General features: G+C 45.0%; 1 protein-coding gene across 2 annotated transcripts in view; it reads right to left on the bottom strand.

Moving 5' to 3' along the window:
* Positions 1-23,449, bottom strand: part of ACSBG2 (acyl-CoA synthetase bubblegum family member 2) — a 61,725-nt gene extending 38,276 nt beyond the window's left edge. The window contains exons 1-3 of one of the 2 annotated variants that reach the window (XM_051971775.1): positions 23,316-23,449; positions 15,584-15,688; positions 6,815-6,948 (exon numbers count right to left, since the gene is read on the bottom strand). In XM_051971775.1, coding sequence (XP_051827735.1) covers positions 6,815-6,942 — 128 coding nt within the window. In that variant the 5' untranslated portion in view covers positions 6,943-6,948; positions 15,584-15,688; positions 23,316-23,449. Of the gene's footprint in view, positions 1-3,548; positions 4,047-6,814; positions 6,949-15,583; positions 15,689-23,315 lie in introns of those variants that run through there. The other variant, XM_051971776.1, reaches the window with a different exon arrangement.
* Between the last annotated feature and the right edge of the window lie 219 nt (positions 23,450-23,668).

A 23,668-nucleotide genomic window follows, 5' to 3' on the forward strand; every position in this document is an offset into this window, starting at 1 on the left:
GATGGGTCTCAAGATACAGAAGAAGACATTTTCAGACAGGCAATGTGGGAATTTGTTTTGTCTTTCAAAGGTTTGTTGTTTGTTCCCCTCCTAGATAGGTGGGGATGCAAAGGGAAGCTATGCTGCTAAAAAAGAAAGAAAAAAGTGACTGAAACATGTTTATGAAAAGCCCAGAAGAGAACAGAAGAAAGCTCAGAAGGAATCACAATCAAGACAGCTTTCAAAGTAACATGTTATATTTATTACATACTTAAAAAGAAAAGCCATACAAAAAGCTAACATTATTACAGAGCCTACTGTGTGCCACTTTGCAATTATTATGGCATTTGGTCCTCACAACAACCCTGGATGGTAGATGCTATTCTTATCCCCACTTTGTAGGTGAAGAAACGGAGAAGACTTGCCCGGGTAGACCTCCCTGGCTCCAGCTGCTGTTCTCCCCGCACAGATTCAGAGCCCTCTTTCTGCAGGTGTCAGCGCTCTCACTTACTTGCGTTTCCGTTGTATCTCCCTGACAGAACGCAAGTGCCAGGCGAACAAGGCCTGCCTTTGCCCCCTCATTGCCCAGCACCGGGCCCAGCACGCAGCGGGTGCACAATGAAAGCTTGCTCAACTGACATTAAGACTAAAGTTATCCTCCATGGCCCTCTCAGGGCACAGTGGGATCCCTGGCTTCTCAAAGCAGAACTAAGTGGAGTCTATCAGGTAGGAAAGGGTTGGGGTGGAAGCCCGGGAAGCAAGAGCCTAACTGTCTTCAAAGTTTCCCCCTAATTATAACCAGCAGTTTTCACAGGGTTGGCTGGACCCCAGGGAATGGGTAATCAACCAACCAAAGGGCGGGAAAGTGGGTCCATCCCTCCACCCTCCCCCAACCAATCACAGCTTTGTCTTCGACACCACCCCAACACCTGGTTCTAGTTCCTGGCCCCAGGCCATCATCTCCCACAGCTGGCCTTCAGGGCTTCCAGGAGTGGCCAGTGAATTAGAGCCATCTTTCTCTTCTCCCTTATGCTCCTTTTATGTGCTGATGAGAAAGTGGGAGGACGACAAAATCTACAAGCCTGGACTGGCAGTCCCAAACTTCCCCTGCCAAGTGTCCCTGCTTCTGTCAGCAGCCTCTGCCTTCTCTTTGACACCTCACACAAGTCAAGCTACCCTTTCCGGAGTCACCAGCAATCTCTTACTTGCCAGATCTGATGGTCTTTTCTCAGGCCTCATCCTTCTGGATCTTGGCAGCATCTGGCCCTACCGGACCACCCTCTCCTCCTGGATTCTCTCCTCCCTGTCTCTGTGACACTGCTCTTTCCTAGTTCTCCTGGTCAGCATCCTCCTCAGTCCCCTAACTAGGGGTATGTGTGTCCCAAGGCTTTGTCTAGGGCCCACTTCTTTCTATCCTTTCTCACCTGGTGACTTTGGGAGTGAGGGAGGGAGGAATGAAGGAAGGGAGAAAGGGAGGAAAGGACAGAGGAAAGGAGGGAAGGCAGGGAGGGAGGAAGGGAAGGAAGGAAGGAAAGAAGGGAGGGAGAGAGGAAGGGAAGGAGGGAGCAAGGGAGCAAGGGAGGAAGGAAGGAAGGCAGGAAGTGAATGGGAGGAGAGAAAGAAGGAAAGAAAAAAGGAAGGGGGAAGAGGGACAAAGAGAAAGGAAGAAAGGAAGAAAAATGGAGGAAAGAAAGAAGGAAGGATGGGAGGAAGGGAATGGGAGGAGAGAATGGAAGGAAGAAAAAAGAAAAGAAAAAGGAGAGAGGGAAAGAGAGAAAGGAAAAAAGAAAGATGGAAAGGAAGAAGGAGGGAGAGAGAGAAGGAAGGAAAGAAGGTGGAAGAGAGGAAGGAAAGAAAGGAGGGAGGAAGGAGGGAATGGAAGAAAAAAGGAAGGAAAGAAAAGCGGGGAAGGAGAAAGAGAAAGGAAGAAAGACAGAAAGAAGGAGGGGGGAAGGAAGGAGGAAGTGGGAGGAAAGGAAGATGGGGGAAGGAAAAAAGGAAGAAAGGGAGGGAAAAAGGGAGGGAAAGAGAGAAGGAGGGAATGGAAGAAAAAAGGAAAGAAAGAAGGAAGAAAGGAAAGAAGGGAGAAAGAAAGGAAGGAAACAAGCATTTACTGCGTACCTACTATGTGCCAAGCACTTAAAAAATATCTCTTTTGATCCTCACAGCTACCCTGTAAGGTAGGTTTTTACGACCCCTCTTTTACAGTTGAGGAAACTGAGGCAAACATGTGAAGTGACTTCCCCAGGACCACACAGCTAGGAACACAGGTCCTCCTGATCCTGGGCCCTGCCCCAGATCTGTCTCCTCTGCACAGATCCCATATCACAGAGGGTCTAGTGGACATTTAGAATGGGATGTCCCACAAGCATCTTAAACTTGTCATGCCCAAAGCTCGCCTTTTTCCCAATCCCCTCTCCGCTGAGGGGGCTGGCCATTCCTGCCTCCTCAGGCCTTGGCCAAATCTGGTCCCACCATCTGTCTCCCATCTGCTCCTTGATGTCACTCACATGGCTCAGGACCTGGCTCAGGGGGCCATCTGCCTGGTCTCCTGACTGGCCTCCCTGCCTCCCCTCTTCAATCTGTCTTCTATTCTCAAGTGATTTTCCAAAAGGACAGGTCTGACAAGGTCACTCCTCTACTCTATAAATGGCAATGGCTCTCTAGTGACTCTAGAAAACATTATCAAATATTATTTCATGTCCATCTCACCTTTTTTAAAATTTTCTAATTTATGTAAGCATTATATATTACATATATATCATCAGTGGCACATGGTACATGCACATTGCAGTAGAGTAGAATAATAATTTGTAAATAAATGCCACATGACAGGGGGATAGAGATGGAGGTATAAAGTTATTAACGGATCACCATGCTCAGTCAAAAAAGCTTAGAAACCTTTATAAGAGGATAAATTATTTTCGCTCCAGGGTACCTGGTATGCTAGCTCGTCGAGAGAGCCAGGTGGCTCCAAGATGGAGTGTTGGGCCTGAAGTCAGGAAGCCCCCAAGTTCAAATCTTGCCACAGACACTCACTGGCTGCCTACGGCTGGCTGCCTCGGTGTCCCCGTCTACACAAAAATGGAGATGAATAGCCGCACCTACCTCACAGGCTTATTATGAGGCTCAGGTATTTCGATGAGCTCAGTAACTAGGCAGTTAAGTGCTGCAGTGGGCAGAGGGCTAGGCCTGCAGCCAGGGACACCTCTGTCCAAATCTGGCCACAGATACTTACTGGCTGTAGGGAAGCCATTTCACACGTTTGCCTCAGTTTCCTCTGTAAAATAGGGGTTGTCCTAACTTCCCCAGGTGTTTGTGAGGATCAAATGAGAGATTTATGAAGAGCCCGGCATACAGTTGGTGCCCAATAAATGCTTCTTTTGCCTCTTCTGTAAAAAGGCAGGGCTAAGTTCCCTTTGGGCTTTTAATAAGACCACGCCCAGTGGCTCCCTCTCCTTCCTCTTGACACCTGTCACTCCTGGGCCATGCCCTTGGTCCCTCACTGGCTAAGGGGCTGGGCGGCCAAAACCCCCAGTTTCTCCCCCGTGTCCCTCCCTTCTACTAACTTTGCTTGCCCCACAGGGAGCTAGGGGTGGCACCCTCCTCCCTTTCTGGCTCTGGTCACCGATGGCTGACAGATGGCATGCTGGTTGTGGTAGGCAGGCTGGTAACTTCCCCTGACCTTCAAACGGGAAAACTCAGCTTCTCGGAATTCTCCTGGCTGGCTAGCACTTATGACATCACTGTGACCTCTCACCCTCCCTCCTCCCCATCTGAGGGGGGGTTCCATCCAGCCCAAGGAGGCAAGGCTGGCTCAAGATCAGCCTATAGATGGCCTCCTTCTGCTGGACACCGGACACAACTGGGGGTCTCCCTCTGGGGGCTGAGTGTGGAGTCCAGCACAGTACTTTCACCCTTTCTGTTGTTTTTCGCTTGCTTTTTGTTCTCTCTCATTTTTTTTCCTTTTTGAGCTGATTTTTCTTGTACAATATAATTGTGGAAATGTATAGAAGATTTGCACATGTTTAACCTATGCTGGATTACTTGCCATCTAAGAGAAGAGGGGGGAAGGGAGGGGGGAAAATTTGGAACACAAGGTTTTGCAAGGGTGAATTCTGAAAACTATCTTTGCATGTATTTTGAAAATAAAAACTTTAAAAATCAAAAAATTAAAAAAAAAAAAAAAAGAAGAAGAAGAAGAAGGTCCTCGTCCTCATCTGCTTTCTTGAGACACTGCAGCTGACTGATGGCTCAGAAAACAGAGCCTGGAATCCAGAAGAACTGCGCTCAAGCAACCGCAGACAATCATTTAACCTACACTTCCCTTAGTTTCCTCTACTGTGAAATGGGAATAATAACAGCCTCTGCCTCTCAGTTTGTGAGCATCAAGTTAGAAAATATTTGTAAAAGTGCTCGGCACAGTGCCTGGCTCATATAAATGCTCATTCGCTTCCTTGCACCTCTCCCCCTCCCAGTTATAATCAGAAGATCCTGCTTGGCCTTCAGCCCAGAGCAGGCCCCCAAACCTCCCCAAGGCCTGAGGAGGAAGGCCAGAAGGAAAGCTGGGATGGAACAGGCCCATTTCCCAGGAGCCCCAACCACAGGCCCTCAGCCCGAGGGCGGCACTGGCTAGTCTTAGCCTTCTGCCTGTACTTGTGACCCACTGAGGGTCCCAGGGTCTCACAGCTGGGTTCTGTTAGAACTCCTGGCATCAGAAAGCCCTGGAGACCTTCATGTGTGACTCCCCCGAAGGCAGGCCAGGAAGATCCCAGCTGATCCCTAATCTCCAGACAAAAGAATTGGATCTGGAGGCTTGGGCTTGAATCCCTGCGCTGCCCTTCACTACCCATAGGACTTTGACCCATTCCTTGTTATTTCTGGGTCTTGGTTTCCTCATCTATAAAATGATGGGGTTGGACTAACTGATCTGAGGTTCTTTCCAGACCCCAAATGGGGCCTGTAGTCAATTGTTCCTTGGCTTGCACAGGGGCTGAGAACCACCGGCTTCCTCTGGGCTGGGGTCAGGGAGACAAGTCCGATTCTGGTGTCAGACACCTAAGCCGCTTCCCTTTGGTCTGCCCCCAGTTCTTCCTCTGTGAAGTGGGCATCCTAATAGCACCCACCTCCAAGGCTGTTGCCTGGCACTCAGCAAGGGCGACACAAATGTTAACTGTGATCATTGTCACCTCCCAAGGAGGGGATATCAACGTAGAGCTCCGGAGTCTTTTGGGGACAAACTGTTTTCTTCTTTGAGTTCACAGGCCTGGTGCAGAGAGGCCCTTAATAAGGCTTTCTGATTAATTATTATAATGATGATTTCCAATTTCTAATGAACCACAGAGTCAGGGAACAGAGGCTTAAGCTGCAGAACCTGATCTACCCAGACCTGCAACCTGGAGCAAATGCCTCCTCCGTGGGACTGCCTGCACTGGGATCCCTGTTCCTACACATGGGACATCTGCGCTGGAGGCGGAATTAAAAGCCAGCTACTCCCCAGCCCTGAGCTCTCCTTGCAGTGGCTCGGCCCTCTTTGGTTCCAAATGTGGTGGTGTGGATCCATACACTTCATAACAGGGCAGGTTGCCAGCCCAGGCTCACAGTCTGGCTGGGTGATTCTGGATCAGTAACTTAACCTTCACCTGCCTCAGCTTCTTCATCTGTAAAATGGGGCTCCTAACAGCACTTGCCTCCTAGGACTGTGGTGAGGCTTGAGTGAGATATGGGTTTGGTGCCTGGCACACGGTGGCTACTATCTAATGTTAGCTCTCCCTCCTTGTTGAGGTCCCCCGGCTGACGCCTGCCAGGCTGAGCTGCCCTCTGCCAGGGACCAGATGGACAAGCTGCAGAAAAGGCATCCATCCTCCTAGGAGACTCTTGGACAACACAGCTCCCCTTCTGGGCTGAGTTTCTTCATTTGTAAAATGGAAGGCTTGGGTCTGACGGTCTCGAAGGTTCCCTTTCCTTCTCCAGAATGGCTCCAATAAGACGGGCACATGGCACCATCACATTCTGAAATATCAGGCTCTCCATCCCAAGATCTCTTCCTCCCCGGCATTCTGCACTCTACATCTCAAGATCTTTTCTGTGAGAATATGCTTGGAGTCCCTGCACTCTGCACATGAAATCAGAGACCTTCTGAAGCCCATTCTCCAGACAACATGGTGAAGTTACTCTTCTCCTTATTTATCAGCCCTGAAATCTTAAGCGATTCCTCCCCTCTTGGAGCCTCAGTTTCCTCATCTGTAAGACAACCCTGTGAGATAGACTGTGTCCGTCCGTATAATTCCTCATTTTACAGATGAGGAGTCTCAGCGAAAGGTGGAACTATCTCAGTTTGAATCCCAGCTCTTGTTATTTCCAGCTGGCATAACCTTGGACAAATCACTTTATGTGTAAAGGAAAGAAGCTGGCCTAATTAGTCCCTGAGGGCCCTCTCAGCTCTAAAATCTATCCCCCTACAAGATGGAATGGTGACCCAGAAAGAATATGAATATATTTCATATCAAAAAATACTGAGTGAAGGGAGCAAAACTTACACAGTGACCACAACGCCGTACAGACAAACCTGTGATGGAAAACTAGGATTTCTGATTAATGCAATGGCCAGAGGGATTGACTGGTGTACAGAAAGGCCCTTGACTTCAAATGGCCAAGGCTAGAAATGTTCAGCTGAATGATTCGTATTATTTACCAAAAGTTTTGGCTTTGTCTTTTCTTTTTCCCCCAAGTTGTAGAGAGAGTTGGGATAAGAGGATGAGAAAATTGATTCTTGTTCACTGAAAAGAATTTTTAAAACTTTTTACAGAAAGTGACATGAGGAAATGGGACCCACCTGGAGGCAGAGTTCACGGAGATGTTGTCCAGAGCCAAGCTCTCGGGCAGAGTTTCGTAGGACTTCAAGAGCACAGGGCCAGGCCCCGACTCTGCAACTGCAGCACACAGAGTATATTCATTAGGCATGTTTCCCTACAAAAAGAAGTTTGCTGAGGTCAGAGGAGGGTCGTCTCGAGGTCAAGGGTTCTGACGTGCAGAGGGATCAACGGCACACTCAACCTTTCCCAAATTGGACGGGCCCAGAAACACTTGTGGACGGTGGCAGCACCTGGAACATCCTTGGCAAAGTGATGAAACTTGTGAGGAAAGAAGAAAATCATGAAATGTACAGAGTGTATGATCTCTCCTGAACTTGACAACATCCCCTTGAGAGTCATTATCCTGTCTTGGGAAACTGAGACCCAGAGAACGTCATAAAATATGAACTCTACCATTTCTAATCATATAGAAAAATGCTCTAAATCACTACTGAGAAATACATATTAAGATAACTCTAAGTTATCACTTCACACCCCTGAGATTGGTTAAAATGACAGGAAAAGATAACACTGGATATTGGAGGGGATGAGGGAAAACTGGGACACTAACACATTCTTGGTGGAGTTGTGAAATGATCCAACCTTTCTGGAAAGCAATCTGTAACTACGCTCAAAAGGCTACAAAACTGTGCATACCCTTTGATCCAGCAATCTTACTTTTGAGTTTGTATCCCAACAAGATAATAAAAAAGGAGAAAGTACCCACATGTACAAAAATGTTTGCAGCAGCCCTTTTTGTAGTGACAAGGAACTGGAAATTGAGTGGCTACCCATTGGCTGGGGAATGGCTGAATAAGTTATGGTATGTGAATGTAATGGAATATTATTGTTCTATAATATATTACTATATATTGTATGTATATTATTGTAAATTATATATAATCAGCAGAGTAGTTTCAGAAAAGCCTGGAAACACATGAACTGATGTTGAGTGAAGTGAGCAAAACCAAGAGAACATTGTACACAATAAGAACAAGACTTTGTGATGATCAAATGTGATAGACTTGTTTCTTCTCAAGAATGTGGCGATTCAAGGCATTTCCAATAGACTCAGGATGGAAAATGCCATCCCCATCCAGAGAGAGAACTATGAATACGAAAAATAGATCAATCATAGTATTTTCACCTTTTGTTTTTTTTTCTTGTGTTTTTTTCCTTTTTTTCTTACACAGCATGACAAATATGAAAAATTGTTTTTAAAAATTGCACATATTTAACCTGTCAGATTTCTTGTTGTCTTGGGGAGGGGAGACGTAACAGATGAAGGGAGAAAAATTTAGAACACAGTCTCATAAAAATAAATGTTGAAAACTATAATGTTCAGGCTAGTTTTCTAGAACTCCTGTATACCAGCCTTGATCTTAGTGCAGGAGGCAGGACAGCTACCACGAGACTGGTCAAAGATAGAATATCTCTCTTCCAGTCCTTCTTAGCCCTTATACACCTTATTGTAATTTCATCATTATAGCATACTGATTATGTGTGAACTAGAGAACCATTACATCACCATACTAAATACTAAGTATCTATGTAAACTAAAGAACCATCATCTCATCAATCACACTGAGTTAACACCTTGTTTCAAGTATACTTCTCCAGAGTGTCAGCTCTCTATAGAAAACTATCTTCATGTATTTGAAAAATAAAATACTATTTTAAAAAATAATGAGCTCTAGAGCTAGAAAAGATGTCAAAGACCATTAAATACAATCAAATTCATTTTACACATAAAGACACTGAAGCCCATGGAGACTAAGTAACTTGCCCAAGAGGTCACATAGGTAGTAAGCATCAGATGCAAGATTTGGACCCAGCTCCTCTGACTCTAAAGCCATCTTTTTCTACTATGGTCACATGTGAGAACCCAGGAAGTGTGAGAGGTAGGATTTGAACTCAAGTCTTCCTTCCTGTACACACAATGCTGCCTCTCTGTTACAAATAAAACATGAAAACTGAGCTTATTTTCATGTCAAAATAAAATTTGCAAAGAATAGATAGATAGATAAATTAGATGGATAGACAGATTATGGATAGATAGATAGATTCATCAGAAAACTTTAAATGGGGACAGAAAGATGACTTGATGGCTATTGTAGGGCCTGGAATCCAGCCTCAGACACTTACTAGCTATGGGATCTTGGACAAATCACTTAAGCCAGTTTGTCTCAGTTTCCTCAACTGTAAAATGAGCTGGAGAAGGAAATGGCAAAATATCTAGTATCTCTATCAAAAAAATCCCAAACAGGATCACAAAAAATTATTTTCATAACTGAACAACAATAACACTTAGAAAAATCTCTCAGAAAAAACCTGAGGCACAATAGAGCAACAGTTCTTTGGGTCACAGCTAAGAAAACACAGGCTTAGCTTCCCTTTGATTAGGAAGGGCGCTGTGCCTTGAACAAACTCTCTCCTTTGCACTGCGGTTCTTTCCAATGCTTTCCACCCCCAGAACTCCACGGCATCAAGTCAGCCCCTAACACAGACTGGCCGGCCTGCCTCTCCCCACTCCGCAGAGAAACACTTCCTGGACTGTAAGCTTCTGTGGGGAAAGAATTCCACCTGTCAACAATTCAAGTCAATAAAGCCTCCACTGGGCCTCCATGACATTCTCTGGGTCTTGTGTGCCATTTCCTTCTTCGGCACATTTTACAGAGGAGGAAACTGAGGCAAACCGGGTTGGGGACTTGTGCGGGTCACCCAGCTGGGACATGTCTGAGGCCAGCTCTGAGCTCAGGAGGACCAGTCTGCAGGCATCTGCTCCATCCCCTGCCCCGCCGAGCACGCTACTACACACCTGACCCTGAAGTCAACAAAGAAGAACTGGGAGGAGGGGGAGGGCCCTCAGCCAGCTCATACTCTCACCCTCACAGATGGGGCTTCTAAGGCTGCCCAAGCACTTTCCTCACAAGCATGGAAAGGACATTCCCAAAGCCTGCTTCTCTGGAGCCACAAACCGTACTCAGGGACCCTCAGCCTCGGCCATTCCATCTCCAGCTTTTCATAAATTTCTCACAGAAAATCTGTCCGAGGGCCTCTTTCTGGATACCCTTCCAAGCTCCAGCTCGGCCACCTCAGCTCCAGCTAGGCCTCGTGCCTGGAACAATCCCCCCACTATTCCTACTACTGACCATCCTGGCTTCCTCCGAATCCCAATTAAAATCCCACCTCTTCAGGAATCTTCCCCAGCCCCTCTCAATTCCTTCTGCTAATTATTTGCCATTTATCTTGCATACAGCCTACTCATTCTTGCTCTCCTGAGTTCTTTCTCTTCTCCTCTCTCTCCATCTCTCTCTCTCTTCCTGTCTCTTTCTCCCTCCTTCTCTTTCTCTCTCTCTCCCTCCCTTCCTTCTCTCTCTCCTTCCCCTCCTTCTGTCTCTCCCTTGCTTTCTCTCTCCCTCCCTCCTTCTCTCTCTCTCTCCTTCCCCTCCTTATCTTTCTCTCTCCCTCCTTCTTTCCCCCTCCCTCCATCTGTCTCCCTCCCTCCTTCTCTCTGTTTCCTCCTCCCTCCCTTTCTCTCCTTTCCTCCCCTCCCTCCCTCTCTTTCTGTATCTTTCTGTCTCCCTACTCTCTCTTCTACACACACACACACACACACACACACACACACACACACACACACACACACTCACACTTTTTCTCTCCAATCTCTCTGCCAAGACAACAACAAAAATTCCCCATTAGATTGTAAGCTACTTGAGGGCAAGGATTGTCTTTTGCCTTTTTTGTGTCCCTAGTGTTTAGTACAATGCCTGGCACACAGTAGGTGCTTATTAAATGTTTCTTATTAGACCTCATGCTAACTACATAATCAGCTCAATACTGCTGCCTCTTAGAAATCTCATCAAGACTCAGCAAAGGGCCCACCCCCCTGAACCTTTCCAGTTGATAGTACTCTTCACACTGAAAATGTTTCACATATATACAACGGGCATCTGATACCACAGGCAGAGCCCTTCAATTAGTAAGCATTTATTAAGTGCCTACCAGGTACCAGGCATCTTGCTAAGACGGGGGTTGAAGGGTCAAAGCCCCTGCTTTCAAAGAGCTCCAGTCTAACAGAAGAGATACTCTGGGCTAATAAGAAACAGACAAGAGGGGAAGGCCCTAGAATGGAGATTAGGGCAAGGCACCTTCTAGGAGGTGGCCCTGAAGAAGTCAGAGAACACAGGGCTGATTCATACCAGATGCTCCATCTCCACTGGTTGGGAGAACGCCGCCACGCTGAGAGCTGCGGTGATCAAAATCCCGTAGCCAGGAGGCCAGAGGCCCGGGATCAAAGAGTTTTTGGTGGGCAGGAGCCTGAGAGACTGGGAAGACAGGAGGGATTGTCGGGGCTCTCAAAGCCAGAGGATTCTATAGTTGATCCTTGAGATAGCAAGGAACCATTAGATTTCATTTAAAAGGGAGCTGACCAGAGCTTCAGGAGATGAGTTTAACAGCATTGGAATGGGAAGGGACTTGAGACAGGGCCTGCATCTGGTCGGGGACAGGTCAGAGGACAGATCTTCGAAAGTCTAACAATGAGCTGAGTTACACCTGGGTTACAGGCTAAGGAACCAGGAGGAACCTTGGATAGTAACAGGGGTGTCCTCTAGCTCACCAGCCCTCAGCACAGCCGAACAAGATCACTAGGAGCCGGCTCTGTACCAGGTGAGCTGCCCCCTTCAGCCTAGCCCTCAGGCAGTACCAGACACAGGCTCCCCTGGGCCACTGCTGGCAAAACCTCAGAGAAAAACGTGAAGTGGTCTCAAGTCCAGAAAGAACTCATGGAAAAGCTCAAAAAGGACCTTAAAATCATATAAGAGAGGTAGAAGAAAACTGGGGAAAGAACTGAAAATGATGCAAGAGAATTATGAAAAAATGAGTTAATAGCTTGGAAAACCACTTAAAAGTAGAATTGGCCAAATAGAAAAGAAAGTAGAAAAGCTAATTGAGGAAAATAACACCTTAAAAGTTAAAATTGAGTAAGTCGAAATTAATGACTGAGAAATCAAGAATCAATCAAATCAAACAAATTCAAAAGAATGGAAAAAAAATAGAAGAAAATATAAAATATCTCAAGGGGAAAACAATTGATTTAGAAAATAGATCCAGGAGAGACAATATCAGAATCAATGGACTACCTGAAGGCTATAAGAAGGAAAAGCTTGGGAGAAAAAAATGAACTCAAGTTTAGGAAATATTGAGTTTAAGATGTTTTTGGGCCAACTAGTTCAAAATGTCCAATAGCTATTTGGAGATAAAAGATTGGCGGTCAAGAAAGAGGTTAGGGCTGGACTGAGAATCAACATAAGAGATAATTGAAATCATGAGAGCTGATGAGATCACCAAGTGAAATAGTATAGAGGGAGACACCATAATGATGTATATGGTAGTTGAAGATCCAGCAAAGATGACTAAGAAGGAACTGCCAAATAGATAGCAGAAAAGTCAAGAGAGACAGGGTCACACAAGTCTTTTCAAGAAGGTAATTGAGAGTGCCAAAGGCAACAGAGAAGTCCAGAGGAAGATACCTGAGAAAGGGTCATTAGAATTGGGACTTGGAAGATCACCAGTCCTTTTGGAGATCAGTTTAAGGCTAAGTAAAGCTAGGAGCTAGTCTGAAGATAGTTAAGAAAGTGAACAGGAAAGAAATGGAGACATCAACTGCTGAGTCTTCTCTAGCATTTTAGCCATAAAAGGGAGGGAAAATATGGGATGATAGCTGGAGAAGATGGATGGATACAGAAAGGGCTTTCTAAGGAAGCAGGAAACTTGGGGGTGTTTATAGGCACCCCCTATAGGTGTTTGTAGGGAAGCAGCCAGTATGTAGGGAGAGGCCAAAGATTCAGGATAGAACAGTGGTAAAAGAGGGGACAGAAATGAAGGGGATCACTTGTGTGCAGAGATGAGTTTGTGGCAAGAGCCGTCACCTTTCTATGTGAGATGAAGAGTGGCAGAAGTATTTGAGGGATGGGAGCTCTGGGTGAATGTCTGAGTCTGCTAAAACGGTAACTTCTACATGGATGACGCCATCTCAACAACTGATGGAGTCTGAATAGGGTGCCAGATTCTCATTACGTATATTTTGTATTTCCTTTTCTATATCCATGCTATTTTCCTCCAACAGAATGTAAGCTCCCTGCTGGCAGGGATTACTTGCATTTTTTGTCTTTATATCCCCAATATGTATACAACATAGCATCAAGTACATAGCAAGTGCTTGACTAATTAGATATCCTGATATAGTGGAAAGAGCATGGGGTCTGGAACCAGTGGATGTGGGTCCCGATTTGACTCCCTCCATGACCTTATTTCTCTCCTCAGTTTGCTCATCTGTAACAGGAACAGGTTAGATCAAATACTTTCCCCCCAAGATCCTTTCTGGCTCTGAGTCTATGAACCTGTGAACCACAACCCTAGAAGGTAAATTGAACTTGATATCCCCAGTGAAAGACAAGTCTTTTATTGAGAGAACAGGAAGTATACACAGCTCAAGAGATGGCCAGGAGTGGGAAGGATCAATGAGATCATTTGAGCACCAGTTCTTTGCCAATACTGGCAGAGACCCAAACCACCAACTGGCTGGGCTCTGAACGTCTCCTGGGTTTTACAAGGGGCATCTCCAGTCAAATATTTGTGGGCAACTTCTTCCTCTAACGTCTTCCTTGACCTGCCCAAAAAAGGCTTTGGTAAACAGCAATGAGGTCATCCAGAGGTCTAGAAGAGGAGTCAGACTCGTTCTCTGGAGCCCCAAGAAGGGCCCCAAGAAGCCCAGAAAGGACATGGTCTGGAGAAGTATCCCCCAGAACAGTGACAGGCTGCCTGGGAAAGGAGTGAGCTCTGCTAAGTGTAAGGCATGGAGAAGCCTTAGCAGGGGTCTGGAGAGTCACCCCCAAACCCTCCGATCGCCCTCGCTCTGTGATTCAGTGACTCCTGACTGCACGATCAGGTCAGCTGTAAGCAAGCAGGAAGTGGGGGCAGCCCAGGCCTCCCAGAGCGAACATTTCAGGGAAGCACAACCGACCAGGCTGGCTAAATCATGGGTTCTCATGGGTCTCTCAAAGGTTCAGGGCCTCCAGGGAGTGCAGAGGCCCCGGGCTGGGCTTTTTCAGCCTCCCCCGGACCTCCCTGCAGCCAGGGGTCAGACGTCACTCCTGGGGCTGGACAGCCACCAGGGATCCCCAAAGGGAAGTTGAAGATCACATGGTTTGTGTACGTAGGATATAGCCTGATGCCATTTACAAGGGAGAAGGTACAGGAAAGACATCAAGAAAAGTACCTGGCTCTGACATCAGAAGACTTGGGTTCAAATCCTGCCTCTGATGCTGATGGACCCTGGGTGGGACAGTTAGTCTCCATGGACTAAAGAACTAGCTGGCTTCAGAAGGTTCCCCTCCCCTTCAGCCTATGAAAGCCTTACTCGACCCCTCCAGACCTCAGTTTCCTCACCTATAAAAGGGGGATAATAACAGCACTGCCTACTTCAAAGGCCATTTGTTTAACTGGACACAGAAATTATCCACATTATGATCAGGGAAAAGGTTGGTTGGTTAGGAGCAAGAATAAAGGATGGCAGATAAATGCTGTGACTTCAAAATATCAAACTAACCAGTGTGTTTTGGGGTGGCTCCTCCAGAGTTATAGAAAGAACAAAAATCACATAGGATCAAATGGCTAGGAAGGGACAGGGATTAAAGCAGTGGGAGCAGCCAAGAATGCTAACGGCCTACAGTAACCCAGCCCAGAACTCTAAAGAAATCTCTAGCTACACTAGGCTGCTCTCCGGCCACTGCACCAGTGGTGGGCCCGGGACAGGGATTTGGATTCTGGCTCTGCCCTCTGGACTTCCTGTGGAAGGGGCCACACTCAATCATCCTGAAGACCTCATAAGCTAGACTGTGGGATTCTATTCCCACATTTCTCATCTCCCTGAATCACAGAGCAGGAATTATTATCCCCATTTTACAGATGAATCAACCAAGGTTAACACAGCAGAAGGCTCAGGAGAGGGCTGGAGATTCAAACTCATGTCAACTGATTCTCAGATAACTAAGGCTAACTCAAAGGATAGGCTTTTAACCATTGATTATCCTGTTGATTATCATCCAGGATGATAATTTTGTTTTGAGTTGGGTTTTTAAAAATATATTTTAAAACATTTACTCTGTGAAAGGATTCATAGGCTGACAGCCAATGGGTCCAGGATGTACAAAATGGTTAATAATCTTTGTTTAAGGACTGAGAAAAGCATGAGTGCTGTTACTATTGCACCAGTCATTCTCTACCTCTTTTCCTGACTTGGGAAGAACACCTCCTAGGGACTTCAAAAGACAGAGACTTTTCCTAAAGAGCATTCTCCCAGCCCTCTAACCAGGTGTACAGCTCCATTCAGAGCAAAGTACAGGGGATACACTGCCCTCTTCTCCCCGCCCCCAATTCCAATTTCACATGATAATTAACATTTCTAGAACAGATTTAAGGTTTGCAAAGAACCCACTTAATCTAAGTTGATTCCACAACATCCTCAGTGAGCTAAGTTCTCTTATCCCCATTTTACAGATCAGGAAACTAGGGGAGACAGTAGTTTAAGTGACTCACCCAGATCACACAACTGCTAAGTTTCTTGGGCAGAATTTTAACCCAGATCTTCCTGACTCTAAGTGTGGCCCAGTCCCCATAATAGAAGCTTCAGAAAAAGGTTAAAGGACAGAGGGATTTCTATTACTTAATCAAGGAAGACTGACCGAAAACTCCTGGACAAATTTCTGAGGCTCCTGCTACAAGAAAAAGGTGAGTGCCACTGTCAAATTTCTTGGGCCTCTTTCCTCTTTGGGCCTCGGTTTCTCAATCTGTAAAATAGAGAAAGGTGTAATTAGGCTAGAGATATGGTCTTTGGCCATATATTTTTTATACATATATATCTCCATCCTGCTTCTCTGGCTCTGTCAGTCTATGCTTTACGTCCCAAAAGGGACCTTTCACATTTCTTTCTATATCTTTCTATACTTTCCCAAAGAAGGAAAGCCTCTAACTTTTTGTGTGCAGATACACAAGCAGTTTTTCCCCTTTCTCCAAAAACTACCTCACTTGCACCCCTCTCCCTTCTAGTTCTCCCCCAGTTTTTAATAAGAATTTCAGACGGAAAGGCCTGAGGCACAGCAATGAACCTTTCAAAATTGTTCTGTAAACTGGGAAAGGCTTCAGACATAGAGGCAATGACCCAGATGATATCCTTAGTGGATATTCTCTGGCCCCAGAAGTTAGAATCTGGAGTAATGACTGGAAACTGGCAAGAGGAAGGTTCATTTAAGGGAACAAACCTAAGGAGGGAAAGGACTCTGGGAAGATAACAGAATAGGCAGAAAACTTTTGGTTCTCCAAATTTCCTCTACACAGATAAAAATCGCCGACTGGGAGCAGCAGAAATAAACACAAGTAAAGCAGTGGTTCTCCTAAAACAATCTGAAAAGAGCCAAGGAAAGACCCAACCTCCAGGGACTTAGATCTGGCCCACATGCAAACCCCTCCAGGTCCACTGCAGAATCAACAAAACGACCATCCCTAAGGACAGCCGGCCTGGGAGGCAGCCTCAGCTTTAGAAACTTTCATTTTGCAGGGTTGGGGACTGAGGGCTGAGTAGCAGGTGGAAGGACCTTCCCTGGCTGAGAGATGCTGACCACATGCCTCTGGGGCTGCAGCTGCGGAGAGAAGACAGCTTGTATAAACCTGGTTAATGCAACAGGGAGGGCTAAGGGCCCTTTTGGCTGTGGGCACTTACCCAGGGGAAGGATCCCTGGTTTCAGAAAAGAAAGCTGTGGGGGCAAGATCATTTGCAGGGCAGCATGATTGGAGGGCCCTGGCCATGACTTAGTAATAGAGGGGTGAGCCCAAGTTTGGGCCCTGGGACAGACCTCAGAAAATAACCGAAGAACCTGAGACTTAAGGCTTCATTTCCCATATATTGGGGACAACAACTTGATTACAATAATAGCTGCTAAAACAACAACAACAACAACAAATAAATAAATAAATAAACAAAAGAAATAAAAAACTTTTTTTTAATTAAAAATAAATAAATAATAAAAAACAAAGGAGAAAGGACCCAACCACAGAGAGTTAATTATTGGGATAGAGAAGATGTGGAATATTCAGAAGAATATTCAGAGGAAGACAATGGAATTTAAAAAGTTAATCCTTTTTCAATGAGAAATGCCAAATGGTTCCAAGCACAAAAAAAGTTCTTGGAAGAACTTTAAAAGGACTTTAAAAATTAAATAAAAGAGGTAAAGAAAAAATAGGGGGGAAAAAGAAGCAATTCAAGAAAAATCAAGAAAATTGTGGAAAGAAAGTCAACCAGTTGGAACTAAAGAATCAAAAACTTAAGAAGGAAAATAATTCCCTGAAAACTAGGATTGGGCAAGGGGAAGCTAATGACATTCTAAGAAACCTAAATTATAACACAAAATCAAAAGGATAAAAAAATAAAAAAGAAAGTAAAACATCTCATTAGTAAAATAACCAATCTGGAAAATAGATCAAGGAGAAATAATATTAGGTGGGCTATCTGAAAATTATAAGGAAAAAAAAAGAATCTTTTTCCAAGAAATTATCAAGGAAAATTGCCCTTTAGTTTTAGAACAAATAGAGATAGGGGAAAAAAAATTCCCTGATCACCACCCATTATTTGGGTAGTTTGAAAGAAAGGCATGGGATGAGCTGAATATGATGGAGTGAGTCTTTAAAAAAAAAAAAAAACCTCTGTAGGGAAAGATTAAAAAAACCCAGGAATTATACAAATGAAGCATAAAAGATAAAACTGATGTAGAAGCAGTTAATGGAGGGGATATTAGGATCTTACTCTTATCTGGAATGGATCAAAGAAGGGAATATTATATATCTAGAATGATATAAAAGTCTTTTAAATTCAGAAAGAAATGAGAGCAAGAGGTAGGGAGAAAATAGTGAAAAGATTCTTAAAGGAGATCAAGGTACCAAGGAGAAGTAAAGCATAGGAGGTGAGGAGAGATAGGGTAAATAGGGTGAGAAGAATAGGGAGGAAAAATAAGAAGAAATACGCAACAAGTAATTATAGCTGAGAAAGTGAATGAGAATGTGAATAGGATAAATTTAATCATGAAGTGGATAAAAGAATTCTGCAATATGTTGCTTTCAGGAAACATTAAAAAAATGATATATACATGAAGATAGAAATAAAGAGGGGAAACAGAATTTAGTATATAAAAAAAGCAGGAATAGTAATCATGATCTCAAAATTAAATTTATAATAGATTTAATCAAAAGTGAAAAACAAACTACACTATGTGTCAGCAACATTATTTAATAATATTTTAGATAATTTAAAATACCTAGATGCTATAAAACACAAGAAGGTACATCTGCCAAAACAGACACAGAAATTATACGAACATAAACATAAAACACTTATTATACAATCTCAGATCTAAATAACTGAAGTCATATTTGTTGCTCATGAGTGAGTAAAGCTAATTCTTAAAATGACAATTTTACATAATCCATTTATTCAACTACATTACTAAAAAAAAATTAACTATTCAATTATTGAGAAAAAATACTACCAGAGCTCATTTGGAAGAAAAAAAGGTCAAGAGCTTTGAAGAGACCAGGGGAAAATGATGCAAAAGAAGTAGATTCAGCAGTATTAGACCTTAAAACTACATTATAAGATGAGAGCATTGTTAGAGTATAAAAAGAATCATTTTGATTTTTTAATTAAAAATTTCTTATATGAATATAACTTATATAGCCAAGAAAAGAAAGAATGCAGAAAACAGAGAAAAAAACTTTCATAGGCAAATTTCAGACAGGATATGATTCAGTTGGAATACTGCTATGGTGTGGGAAATGAGTTGGTTGAGTTAGAAAAACATGAAAAGACTTGGACTTATGAAGAGAAACATGATAGGAGTAAATAAGTATAGTTCAGTCTTATATGTGTATGTGCATGTGTGTATACACACACACAGAATGATGATTATCGAGAGAGATCTCTAGATAGATATAGAGATATGTGAATGTATCAATCTATCTATTTAGTTCCACACTTAATCGTAGCCTTTTTTGGAGTGATGGGGGAGAAAGGGGAAAAAATAAAGTAAATAGTGCATAGCAGAGAACAAAAAGAAAACCAATCAGGAAGCAAAGGAAAGCTGGGCAGCTTTGGAGACAATGTATAGTATTTATTATATAGGTTTTCTTTTAATGGAAATCTATCATTTTATAATGAATCCTTACTTATTATCTGCTGTGTACATGGCAATAGGGTTTTTTTTTTTTTTTGTCTTTTCTCATTCTGTTACTTAAGTTTAAAATAAAAAATTTGCCAAATAAATAAATAAATAAATGAATGAATAAAAGAAAAGAAAAGAAAAAGAAAAAGCTAAGGAACAATTAGAAGTAACATCAGGATCTGAGGAAAGGCCAGTTTAGAGAGATTTCTAAGCAAAGGCTGTTTGGATGGGCACTTCCTGGAAATGATGCAAGAACTTTTTTCTAGAAATGAGTCAGATTAGATGGTCTTCTAATACTGAAATGCTCTCATTCTGGGACTCCCACTCCCAGCCACTAGCTTCTTTGCTAGAAGGTATTTAGCTTCCCCATTTCCAAAAGGTAGATGGAAGACTGAGTCAGAAAGGTTTCAAATCTGGCCTCTACATCTACTGACAATTACAATGAATTACAAGTTAATTTACCTCTTTGAACTCTGATTTCCTCATCTATAAAATAAAGATAATAATACTGTAATTTCTAACTTTGTAAGGCTCAAATAAGAAAAGTTATTGTAGAGCACTTCATTTTAATATACCATAAAAAATGTCAGTTGATATCACTGTAATTGTTATGTTTAACCATTTATGGCCTTTGAACACTTTTGAAGATTTATCTTCTTGAAGATAAATCAATCACTTCCAAGCTTACACTCCCAAGGTTTGACTACTTGGAAGCTCACAGCCCAGCTGACCCTCAGAACATCTTCCACGTTCCCTTTTGCAACTAGCAGAAACAAAAGTTATCAATCCCCTGGCTGCCTTCTGTCTCTTAGATAAAATAACGAAATCCCATGTTTGGCAGGTGGCCACCTTTTTACACTAATTTTCTACAGTAACAGTATGTTATTCTTCTGCCCAATCTAGCTTAACTGGTCTGCTAGAAGTTGCAGAGGGCAGGAGATAAGAGTTCAAACATGGGCTCAGAAGTCTACTAGCTGTGTGACTCTGGGCAAGTCACTTCCCTCTGTTTGCCTCCTCATCTGTCAAATGAACTGGAGAAGGAAATGGCAAACCATCCCAATATCTTTGCTAAAAAAATCCCAAATGGAGCCATGAAGAGTCAGACGCAACTGAAATAAACAACAACAAAAAGAAAAGAATGTGACAAAAACAGAGTATAGGAAGACTTATATTAACTGATGCAATTGAAAAAGAGCCAAGAAAGTAAGATATATGTGACTATAAAAAAACCAAACAACCAAAATTAACGGTTGCAAAATTCCTAAAAATGTCCAGAGAAATGAGAAGACACCATAGACCATGAACTCCTGAAAAGCCAGGGCCTTCTTTTGTATTTTTTTCCCTGTATCTATTCCCACTGCTTAACTGGAACATTACAGGTACTTAATTCCAGTTGAGTGATACTTCCCCCTTCTCCTTTACTGAGGTAGAGGTCCCCCACTGGTGTGAAATACTGCATATATTGTCAGATTTTTTAAAAGTTTCACTACTGGTTTTGTTGACATTTTTTCAGTTTTTTAAAAAAATTCTTTGTTATAAAGGATGGTACTCTGGGTTGGGGGAAAAGCTACAAGGGGAAATCAGGCAATTAGCAAAAAGATATCAATAAAACTTATATTTTTAGTAAAATTCTTTGCCACTGAGAAGTCAATACTGAGCTCTTTTAGACTAGGACTTCAAAAAACTTCTGGAATTATCTAGAAATTGATTATCTAGACAGATGATGGAGAAGGCCATTCAGATGGCTAGGGGGGGCTGGCGCCTCTCTGATCCTGGGTTCAGTTTTGCCTCTCATCCTGCTGTTTCCCACCTCTATAAGGAACCGCCCTCCTCTCCCCCTGGCCTCTCCTTAGGCTCTGGGGATCTCAAAGGTCCTTTCCAGCTCTGATGTTCTGTATTCTAGCTTTGACATCCCATGTTCTAAGGTCCCTTTTGTTAGGAAATCCTCTACATCCTACTAACCCTTCTACCTAACACAGCCTCTGTTTTAGAATTCATTCTTGTCCTTCCTCAAAAGTCCTCCAACCATGGAGATTTTTAAAAGCAGAGCAAGGAAGAGTGCCTAGTCCCTTATCAACTAGAAATGGGGAGGACCCCTGCCTGAGCCCCCAGGTGGCCCCACCCTCCCAGCTGCTCTAGACAGTCCTCTGCTGCAGGGCCAGGGAGGCTCCCACCTCCAGATAAAATATCTGCTTCCTCATCTGTCAAAGTGGGGGATGATGAGCCACTCCCCGTGTACACCCCAGGGCTACTGGAGGCCAGAGCTGATTTAACAGAGGTAATACTGAAATATGAGATGTTATTATGATTAACTTCCCACAACACCTGAAACAAGGGGGAGGGCTCAGGCTACCTCTGTGCCTCTTGGGAGAGTCTGCCAGCAGCTGGAGCTGTTGTTCCTTAGCTCTTGTTCCCAGGGTGAGAGATTTTTTTTTTTTAATCTCATCCTGTCAAGACCTTTCATCAGCTCCCCTCTCCATGGAATAACAACAGAGTGCATCCAACAAAGGCAGCTCCCATAAACCCCAAAAGCCTCTAAGAAAAAGTATTTTGATGGCTTTCTAAGGTTTTCAAAGATCTGTTCCATAAGATCAACAGGTGTAATTTATTTTTGTAATGCAGGTTGAGAGGCTGTCTCCCAAATGCTACTTCCACTACAGGTTAGAGGAAACAGATTCCAAAATGACTTACCATTGCCCATGAATGGTCCATGAACTGATAAGGGACCCAGACCTACTGACCTCAAGTACAACTAACTTTTGAGTGTTCCCCTTTACTGCAACCACTATTCTAATTTTTTTTTTTTGGGGGGGGGACAAGCCAGTCCAACCAAGTACTCACCTGCATGCATTCCTAACTCACCATCACTTTTTATTCAAGGATCCCTTTTAGTGCTATACACTCCCTCAGTGTCACTGTTCCCTCAGAAAAATGAAGGAATTGCACAGCAACTTAGGGATCGATAAGGGCTATGGGAGATGTCAGGAACAGCACAGGGACCCCGAGAAGAGATCAGGACGCTAGTTCTGACTCGCCCACTCGTGCCTCAGTTTCCCTAGCCGGCCGCTTGTCTCTAGTCCCAAAGTCCTAGGAACTCCCTGCCAGCCTTCAGTCTGAAGCTTCCCCAACAAGAGTGCCCAGGGAAGGCAGTGAGATCAAGCTGGGGGTGGTTCTCCTCCACCGCAGCCGGCCACCAACTAAAGCACCCACAAAGCAGTCGAGGCTGGAGGGTGAAAGACCGAAAAGGACCCCACGGGCAGTTTCCACTTTGGAGCACTGAGGGATGCTGGGCGGACCCGCAGAAGCAAGGGTCCAGATACGGCAACTGACGGACTTTCCCAAAGTGCCACAACGACAAGTGTCGGGGGACTCGGACCTAATTCTCCGGTGTTTCGGCCCGAAGCTCAGAGCTTCAGGGAGGGGGAAGGGAGGAGGGGAGAGTGAGCAGAGCCGAAGGGAAGGACAGAATGTAGGCACAAGTGCAGAGTGGAGGGGAGAGGGGAGCGAGAAGGCAAGGGGAGTTGGGCTTGTGCAGAGACCTAGAACGCAGGCGGAGGGGATGGACGTAAAAGGAGCCAGAAGGCAGGCGGAGGGCAAATAGAGAGATCCAGAAGGCAGGCGGAAGGAATGGATATATAGGGACCCCGAAGGCAGGCGGAGAGCATGCGTAGCGACCCCGAAGGCAGGCGGAGAGCATGTGTAGCTACCCAGAAGGCAGGCGGAGGGGATGTGTAGACTCATTAGACAGGCGGAGGGGATGTGTAGCGACCCAGAAGGCAGGCGGAGGGGGGATGTGTAGACTCATTAGACAGGCGGAGGGGATGTGTAGCGACCCAGAAGGCAGGCGGAGAGCATGTGTAGCTACCCAGAAGGCAGGCGGAGAGTATGTGTAGACTCATTAGACAGGCGGAGAGCATGTGTAGACTCATTAGACAGGCGGAGGGGATGTGTAGCGACCCAGAAGGCAGGCGGAGGGGATGTGTAGCGACCCAGAAGGCAGGCGGAGAGCATGTGTAGCGACCCAGAAGGCAGGCGGAGGGGGGATGTGTAGCGACCCAGAAGGCAGGCGGAGAGCATGTGCGGAAATCCAGCAGGGGTCTCCCCTAGCCCCCATGATACACACGCTCCCCAGAGCCGCGCAGGTGGCGAGCTGTTAAGGCGCACGTGGAAGAAGTCCGGGCCCCCCGCCGAGCCAGAGCCGCCTTACCCTGAGGTAGGGGTGCAGGCAGCCTCCCGCCCACCCGGCACCGGCTCCTCGGAGTAGCGGCAGAAGCTGCGATAGCGGGCTCGGCACGCGGAGCCGCCGCCTTTAGTCCAGCCAGCCGAGGGGCGGGCCGCGACGTCTGCCTGGAAGAGGTTGGACCAAAGCCTGCCGGCGGTGGCGGGACTAGTTGACCCGCGAGTCGCAGCGGGGGCAGGGGCGGCGGGGGGGCTCAGGAGGCGGGGCCGTGCACGCGCTCTAAATGACGCGGCCAATCAGGGGCCAGGGACGGGGAACACACCACCACCTCCAAGCCCCACCCATCACTTCCATCGGGGAGGGAACCCCAGGTCATGGAC

The sequence above is a fragment of the Antechinus flavipes genome, chromosome 1, assembly GCF_016432865.1.
Source record: "Antechinus flavipes isolate AdamAnt ecotype Samford, QLD, Australia chromosome 1, AdamAnt_v2, whole genome shotgun sequence".
Lineage (NCBI taxonomy): Eukaryota > Metazoa > Chordata > Mammalia > Dasyuromorphia > Dasyuridae > Antechinus > Antechinus flavipes.